The 9110-nt window shown below is 50.3% G+C and overlaps 2 protein-coding genes across 2 annotated transcripts; both read right to left on the reverse strand.

Annotated features, from left to right (window-relative positions):
- Window positions 1-23: 23 nt before the first annotated feature.
- On the reverse strand, window positions 24-1649 carry HO133_008293 (uncharacterized protein; the record flags this gene model as incomplete). The annotated part of the gene is made up of 3 exons (XM_037299160.1): window positions 24-1376; window positions 1445-1576; window positions 1629-1649. The coding sequence occupies 3 exons, from the start codon at window positions 1647-1649 to the stop codon at window positions 24-26; spliced, it is 1506 nt and encodes a 501-aa protein (XP_037155161.1).
- A 2010-nt stretch (window positions 1650-3659) lies between these two features.
- HO133_008294 (uncharacterized protein) lies at window positions 3660-8171 on the reverse strand (the record flags this gene model as incomplete). Its single annotated transcript, XM_037299161.1, has 12 exons — window positions 3660-3892; window positions 3948-5040; window positions 6236-6263; window positions 6320-6360; window positions 6411-6577; window positions 6637-6738; window positions 6790-7076; window positions 7139-7239; window positions 7292-7312; window positions 7369-7664; window positions 7759-7941; window positions 8012-8171. The coding sequence occupies 12 exons, from the start codon at window positions 8169-8171 to the stop codon at window positions 3660-3662; spliced, it is 2712 nt and encodes a 903-aa protein (XP_037155162.1).
- Between the last annotated feature and the right edge of the window lie 939 nt (window positions 8172-9110).

Raw genomic sequence — 9110 nt, forward strand, 5'->3', positions numbered from 1 at the left:
TGCCTGATGATACATGACTCTATCTAAGCCTTGCCCGTCTCCAAAACCTCTAGGAATCCCCCAACCAGATGCACGCTTCCCGTCACCAGCACCATCACCTCTCCCTCCGCATCCCCCTTTTCCACCCCTGCAACATCCTTACACCACCCCACCGCCTCTTCAATACTCAGCTTCACCTCGACTATGGTCTGAGGATCAACCCCCCTCCACGTCTCCGCTAAGCCTCTTTGCACATCCAGCTTTTCAGCGGCTGCAGCGCTAGTATTCATACTCATAAGATCAGGCCTGTACCCCTCCTCCCTGAAGGTCATGTTGGTGCAGAAAACCGCATGTGTAAAAGGTTGCTCGTCTTGTAGAGCGGAGGCGAGGGTGCGGTGGAGAGCTTTGGCGAGCGCGTTGGCGTCGCGGGTTTGTTGGTTGAAGAGGAGGATGCGCGTCCGTTTCCGCGATCGGGCGGGAGGGATTTGAGAAGCGAACCAGGAGCCTGCGACTTCGATGCTCTCGAGCGTGTGGCCGCCGTCTATGTGCCACGCGATGTTCTTCTCGCGGCGGGTTTCGCAGCGGCCGGGCCAGCGCACCTCTTCGAGGCCGCGGATGAATTCTGGAGGAAGCATGTCGTCTTGGCGCTTGCGATTTTCTTGGCCGAGAGCCACGAGGTGGGCATCCGCGATGGCCACAGCGAGGCTGGCGTTGATCTTTTGGAAGTCGGCGGCCAGCCCAAGCTTGACATCCTCAAGTAAAGGGTTTCTGCCGACCACATGGAGCTTTGTAGGGACCTCATCCGCACGCTTTTGGAGAACCTCGATGGCAGCTGGAGGCTGAGGAGCTGTAAAACAAGGAGCGCTGGCCTTCATTATGCCCCCCTTATGCCACGCAATTTCTTCAACTGTGTTCCCCAGCATAGCCGTGTGATCGATTCCCAAACTCGTGATGCCAGTGACGGTAGGCTTGACGAGGACGTTTGTGCTATCGTATTCCCCGCCAATGCCGCATTCAGTGATTGCGGTATCGACGCCCTCGCTCATGTACGTATGATATGCCATGAGCGTCAAGAACCTAAAGTAGCCCGGCTTCGCGGTTGTATCTGGCGGCTCGCCTTTGGCCCTTGCTGCCTCCTCTAATCGGTCCCATGTCTCGAAGAAATATCTAGCAAAGGCTTCTTCCGACAGAGGCTGGTTGTTGATCTGGATGCGCTCACGAACATATCGGAGGTGTGGTGAGGTGTAGAGACCGATTTTACGGAGCAGTGGTCTTTCGGGCTTCCGGGTAGAGGGGAAGCGATATTGACCCAGCATAGAAGAGATGAACGCACTGGTCGAACCCTTGCCTTTGGTCCCGGCAATGTGTATAGCATTCAGCCGGTTGAAATCCGAAGGCTGTCTTCCGTCTCAGTTTGGCTGCGTCTGCGGGCGATCCTATTTGTTGTAGCAGTGGAGGCTCGCACCTCATATCCGATCCTGCGGCACCACTCTACCATCTCAGGTATAGAGTTCTTGTTCATGCCCTTGCCAGAATTCCTGATGGCGTCGACAATAGCGAAATTAGTCTGCAACGTATTCAAGGCAGCGACGGCGTCCTGTGGTATTGGTAAGTCGTAGTATGGAAGGGAGGAGCGGTTGCTGGCATACTGCGTAAGTGCGGCTTGCCATGGTTGCGGATGCCGCAAAGAGGCGCCTTGTTTGGGGAAGAATTTTGTAGAGGATGAGCGACAAAGTTGGCGGCAAGAGGCATGATACCGTATGGGCTGTCAAGTAATATACTGGGTATTGTATTATTGTATACCAGAGAGGGAAGGGGTCATTGGGCAAGCTAACCCGGTCTTGGACTTAGTTTCTACAGCACTCCAGGTAAGATACATGTACATTTCCGTCATTCTTTTACAGTACTTTACTTGATCACCATCTTTGCCATTCGTATTTACTAGTCAGCCACATGGCTTTGATATCTCATCGATTCTGACCCTGAGGAATCCCATCGGCGTACCATACTCGGCGGCTTCCTTAGATGTGATCCGCAACTAACAATTCGAGAATTCCGCTTCCATGATGATGATCGGCGGCTGCATTATTATTGTTAAATGTAATTGGTCTGCAGGTCTAATCATTTATGCACTTTATTGGGCTGCACATTTCGCACGCCTTTGCGTGCCGTTGTCGTGTGTGCATCAGCGAAAGAGATCATCAAATCGGTAGGCCTTGGAATGTCAAAAGAGAAGTGTATGAGTTGTCGTCGAATTACGTATCGTGGTCTGGTTCGGTCAAGTACCTACCTTCTGTGATTGGCAGCCGGAGTAGCATTCTAAAAGCATAGCCGTTCAAGCGTTCAAAGTAACAGACATAGTAAACGACGGCAGCAAGCTAATGGAGAAGTTGAAGCGCAAAGTAAGAGAAGCACTGTTTGTTCTTATGCTAATCTAACTCAGTGCTGTTGAAGTTGGATTCAGAGTTGACAGACCATCCGTAGAAAAGACAAGAGACGGCTGGGATTTCGGGCAGCCAAATGTCGTGGCTATACCTGTACTAGTACGGCAGCGCAGCAATTCCTGCTTTGTAAGGAATATTGGTGAGGGAACCTATGGCACGCCTGCGCAGAACCCTAACGTGACCTGCACTCCAGCCAACCCGATCTGTATCATCTCTGATGGTGTTTCCTGAGCAAATATGCTAAGTATTCAAGCCACTGTCTAATGGTTCATGCCTTGATCGACGCTTCGGTTATGTGATCACGCCGGGATTGCTGATAGCCTCAAGAAAGGTTTCGACATTGCATAAGACTTGTCCGCCCTGCTCATACAAGCCTTGTCTTATGGAGCTCTCCGCCGATCTGAGTTGCGATGGACGACCGCTACTGGTGTCCTGAGAGCCTTCGTAAACTGTTTTCACTATCTCCGGTGTCAAGAGGTTTTGAGCCTCTAGAGATTACCCAGGCTCGCAATATAGATCGCCGATGATTGAGAGGAGCACGCGTCGCCAATCATTGCCCTCGACATCATCGGAATCACTGTCATGGAGTGTAGCTCGGGGGAGATCCAACGCTTCGTAGAATTAGCCTTGAAACTTGAGTATCCTAGCCAGCGAGATATCCTTGCTCCGCACAAATATTTGTCCGGTGGAAGACGGTGAGACTACATTGATCGGCCACCACTGAAGGAGCTCGTGCCTGGCGGACTGCAGTCTTCCGCTTCATGTGAGGTTTTCTGCAGAAGAGCGAGTCCGTTCTCGTCTTCGAACGTTCCACCGTGCGTCACCCTTCAACAGCTCATCAATGATCATAGTGAATATTTGCGTAAATAAACTTCTGAAGATCTCTGGTGGGACTTTGTTTTCTCGTCCACTATCCGTAAGAGGGACCTCTCATGTTGCGCAACACAGATGTGAAGGTAGGCATTATTTGCACCTTGCGAAAGCCTTCTGGCCTAATCGACAGCCTTCCCCCTCCACAACGTATTGGAGAATTCGTGAAGCGACTAGCGGCAGTCTCCACTTACCTTTGCGAGGCTTTAACAGCAGATACTGCAGAAGTGAATGAGGATTGAAATGCTCGCAACCGGACGCACATTCTATGCGCGCTATCACTTCTATCCACGAGCTCACCTACAACAGGTAGTGAGCCACGCAGACGAACGTACTCAGCTTAAAGTCTATTATATAGGATATCTCTCAAGCATTTGTTTCCAGGAGGCGGAGAGCACCACCGACTAGGTACAGACTTCCTGTCACCAAAGTCTGCATTCCGTTGTCACGATCTCCTATGTCCTTTGCAAGGTTCAAAGCACCCTCAATGGTTGGCTCAATTGCTATGTCGACATTGGGATTAATACTCTTGTAAGCGTCAACATAATCCTTCTGAACATCTAGTGAGAAAGGCTTTTTGGGAGGGTTTGAACATTGATCTGCATGGACAATCAGCTAGGGTTAGGTACCATCGACAATTATCCATGGCCATACTTATGCCGACAGTACCGTCTTGTCTTTCTTCATAGGTGCTCAAGATGACGTGTTGTATCTGCATTCCACTTTCCTGTAAACCTCTAGCAACACCTTTTAGGATGGCCGCTCCATCGCGTTCAGATACGTGGCTGAAAATGAGAATGCGCGTGACTGGCAGGATTTTGCTGGAATTTTCAGCTTTCGATTCCGTGTTTCTCAAATTGGACATTTCCAGGTACCGTTGGCTCTCCGAGACGGTCTCAGCAAACCACTGCGCAGCCTTCTGAATACTCAGCTCATTGTGGGCTCCATCAAGAAACCACTGGTAGTCCCCATCGATGATCCGTTGATATCTTCCGGGCCAGAAAAAACGATCTACACCTCGAATAACGTCTTGCGACATCAGGCTACAATACTCTTTAGGTGCCTTTGCCTTCAGGAAAGTGTCGGCAAGAGCGATAGCAAGCGAAGAATTTTTTTGCTGGACCTCTGGCTTCAACGCATCCGCTTTGCAGGGCAGTGTAGGATCGACATCGACAAACCCCAATGCCACATTTTTCTCACTTGCTCGCGCCTGTAATACTGTAGCAACTGCGGGCTCCTGGAGAGTTGAAAAAGCAGGGCTTCCATACTTGAAAATTCCCGCCTTATGCCAGGCGATGTTTTCGATCGATGGGCCGAGCTGCTCAATATGATCCATCCCGATTGTTGTAATTCCGGTGACGATAGGCTTTTGGATAACATTTGTAGCGTCATATTCTCCACCATTATGAGTCTCGTAGATCGCAACGTCAATCCCCTCTCTAATGAATGCGTGGACCGACGCAAGCATTAGAAGCTGGAGGTAACGGGGTTTTGGGGTGTTGTGAGACAAACCGTCCCAGACTTCAAAAACGTATTTCGCAAAAAGGTCTTCCGATATGGTTTTTGAGTCGATCTGGATCCTCTCTTGTACATGCTTCAAATGGGGGGAAGTGTAGAGTCCGATTCTTCGTGGAAACCCGGTCCTTTCGCCATGCGCTTTCAGGAACGAGTTGACGAAAGCACATGTGCTACCCTTCCCTTTCGTCCCTGCGACATGTACAACATTGAGACTGTTGACGTCATTTTCCTAATCCTCTGGTCAACAAGCTGTCGATATCGCCTCCGAATAGATACTGATACTGAATGCCCAAGTTCTTGTAGCCAACCTTTCATTCCTACCAAGCTGGGTGTCCCTTTCATGCTAGGCGCTCCGTTCAAGCTGGGCATTGAATCTAGGGCGGGTATGTTGCTCGTACCGAGTGTAACCCCCAAGCTGGGTCTAGCTGTCCGGCGTCTGCTATTGAGAAGGGCAATGGCGCTCTGCGTCACATGAGAGAGTGGCATAATATATAACGGCGTTCCTCTTACCCCATAATTCTTTTCCATTCCGACTCTTACGGAGTTATAAAGCCTCCAGCTCCTTCTCATGTCAGTTGGAACATATATTACTGCATCATTCTACGTTGCGGAGGTTAAGTCAGAGTCTGGGCGGAACAGATTCTTGGCAGCTGACTACTCTACTCTACATTGAGCTAGGCTTATCTAGGCTAGGGCTATGAGAGTCTTCTACAAGAGAACAGCTTATGGGCCAAGCATCATCTCATCTGAGGTGGCCATTGATGCAGAAACGATTTATTGATTGCTCACTTGGTAGAGAGGCTAATGCTGTATCTGCTAATGATGTTTGAGTGAGGCAATCGAAGAACATGTGCCCACAGGCGTGGTGTATGGGCCGCAAGAGGATAGGGAACCTGGCGGGACTCCTTCGTATCTTGGGGAAGAGGTGATGCCTAGACGGAGATTGAGTACTCGGCCTCATCCGGATGGGAGATATCTGTAGATTGGATATAGACTATGTATGGAACATGGGCGATGAGGGCAGTCCGCAGAGTGTGCAGTCAGCATATATTACGGCTCAGTGCTACATCAGCGCAAACCCTTCGCAACATCTGCTCCTGCAGATCAGAGGATTGCTGTGATGGTATCCTTTGTCAAGCAATCCAGCTGTGCTCTTCAAAGCTGGTCTGGACACCGACTTATCCCAAAACGCAAAATTTGCACATCCACTCCGCCATTGGCAAAGGAAAACCTCAACCCTCCCCACTCCACCACCAATGCGTCCTCACCCTCCCCCACCACCACTTCCACATCACCTCCCTTCATCGCAAAGGTGACGGACGGGATCAAGTCATGGAGGAAGCAGCGGAAGTCGATTGGCGAAATACGTAAGGAGAATATTCGGTCTGGAAGTAACTGGGCTTCTTGACAGATAGAAGTTCAACTCGGTGGCATCCGTTCATGTTCAACGCGCTGTCGCAACAGTGGCCCTACTTCAAAAGCTAGGTCTCCGCTACGACTACATTTACCATGAGATATTCAGATCCCCTCCGAACCTCGGGTTGCCGTACTGTTTTACATTTCACGGTCCGCCAATATGAAACGTCGCGGAGCAAACACGAGTTCCAACTTCCCCGGGTGCGAGTTGAATTGATCTTTGAGATCTCGCCACACGTTCACGCCGTCCTCACCGGGCGTAAATGCGAAATCGAAGTCGTTTACGAGCCTCGCCACGACACTGCGAATCTGCATCATCGCAAGGTTCTTCCCGATGCAATTGTAGCGCCCTGGTGTACGATAAACGTGATGAGTATCGGGAATTGCGTGCGGAAAGGGTAAGACGCACCCATGGAGAAGGGAGAGAAGCCTGAGTCATCCTTGATCATTTCTGGCCTTGCATACCATCTTTCCGGGACAAACTCGTTGGATCGATCGTAACACGATTCGACTGGAGAAGATCAACACCACAACTCCCAGTCACAGGGATAGTTCCACTTACGCCGGCCTAAGGAGTATCTCGGCGCTGATACCACTACATTTCCTGGTATGAAGTGACCCGCAATCGTCAAGCCTTCGGGGGGTGTCTCCCGAAACCCACCCGAAGGTAAGGCAGGGTGCAACCGCAAAGCTTCATTGATCATGCCGTTGAGATGTGCCATTGATTTCAGGGCGTCCAAGCCTGGAACACTGTTGACGTTCTCCAGCTCTGCTCGTAATTTGACCATCTGGCTGGGGTCATCAGCGAGGTGGTAAAAGATGGATATCAGAGTCGACGCGACAGTATCACTTCATCGACATGTAAACATCAGCGGGGATTCCTTTGAGGGATCTTCCTCTGCAACAAATACCTTCCAGCGACAATGAGAGCAAAGCAGTCCCCCCGGAGCCAGTGCTGATCTTTTTCCAAGCGACCCGCATCTTGGCTAGCTTTTAGAAGCCATGACATGACCTATTACTGTGATCAGTTATAGAGTAAGTGAGTCACCCACTACTCAACTTACGTCCCGTTTCGCAGGCTCGTTCTGCTCATGATGTCAGACTCTATCGTACCGTATAATACAGCCGAACGAGACTATACCTTCATTCGATCTCGAAGCTTCTGCGCTGACCAGCCAAGCAGATTCTTGAAATTCTGTGCTACCCCTGGAATACTATAACCGATTCTGACCAGCCAAGGAACAGGCGATAGTGGTCCAAGAAGGTTCATACCATCCTGCAGGAGCCCAACTGTAAAGTGATACTCGTCACTATCGAGCATGTTCAATGGTTCTCCGAAAGCTAGATCACTCATAACATCGAATGAGTAGAGGTAGAAGAGTTTGGAGACGTCGACGGCTTTCCCATCCAGTTTCGAGATGCGTAGGTACAATTGTGCTGCAAATCTCAATAATCGAGGCTCATACTCTTGCAAAGCTAGACAGATGCCTTCAGTTATAAAATCATAATGAGTGATGTTGAGATTTCTCACCTTGAGGACGGAAAGCTCGTTCCGATATCTTACGCCTTTGGCTATGGGACTCCTTGTCCCTCGTGGTGGCAACGGAGACTCGAGGTTGCATGATATCATACCACGGCGCCTTTGTGCATTTCGTACTGAGCCCATCGAGAGCCCGTACGGCCTCAGGCTTGAAGATTGATATCTCATTCGGACCTGCGTTGTACTAGTTTGGGTATGTACACAACGAGATAAGGCACTGGCAACAAGACTCGGTTCTTCGTACCTGTGCGGATGAAATCACCGTAGCGGTCGTGTAGATCTTCCATGAGTCTGAAATTGGTCGACTTCGAAGCCTTGACAACGTTCCACAGCTTCGATACCTTGGCCAAGCGAGGGCCGGGGAAATCGTGTAGACGATGGAAGAACACGCGATAGATGAACATGCTACCAAAAAGAGCGATGGCGTAGCAGAACAAAACTGAAGTGGCCATCAAGATTGCGGTTTGTACCCTCTTTCTCTCACAGTATGCCTCGATGCAGAAGACCAAGCACGTCAGGAGTAGATAGAATCTGAATATCTTCGGCGCTTGGATGTGATGTTCGCCTTGTATGAAGTATACCAGATGAGAGGATATGCCAGCGAGTCCTGATAGGCACAGCTGCAGTGTCCAGAGCATGATCAAGGTCAGGGTGGAAAGTCACCGAGAGCGGAAAGAGAAGAACAACAGGCTTCATGAAAAAGTGGGCATCGGTCTGTTACACGTCAGGTACGACTTCTCCGCCTCACACGCAGGCACCGACAAGGCACAGTGAATTGAAATTCATCCGACCACGAATGAGATTTCCGAGGTTCGCGATAGCGGTATCCACACCAGTATTACAACCTTGCAGAAGACCAATGGGGCGGAATCCGGATTACTGACTGGCAAGAACTCGGTGGGCACCACAGCAACTGGTCAGAGGAAGCTTGTCATGCAGCGACGGGTCTAGATGACTGAACCCAGAGCCAATGATCTGGTCATGGATTCTCGGCTCCGTGATCATGCGTCGTTTAATAGAAGCTGACGGGGATGTGTCAGTCTTTCATGTGCCGATATCGTCATAACGGCTTTTCTCATACCCTTTTCCATGCATGATGTACGCCCGATTGTACTGGGAAAGAAGCCAAAATAGGCAACAGGAACAATACCCATAAGGCACAGTCCCATGTCGGCTCCATGCATCGACATATCTACGTTGCGGTACAAAAGTCATGGTGCGTCAGCCCGGGGATGCCGATCAGAGCAATGCCGCTCGATTGCAACCTCGGCGGCAGAAAAGCCCATGGAGTCATTGTCAGTGAAGACTTGGGTGCCCAAGCTGTTGAGTCGAGTCTTGGAGCC

This window comes from Letharia lupina (assembly GCF_014066315.1).
Source record: "Letharia lupina isolate WasteWater1 chromosome Unknown contig_5, whole genome shotgun sequence".
NCBI lineage: Eukaryota > Fungi > Ascomycota > Lecanoromycetes > Lecanorales > Parmeliaceae > Letharia > Letharia lupina.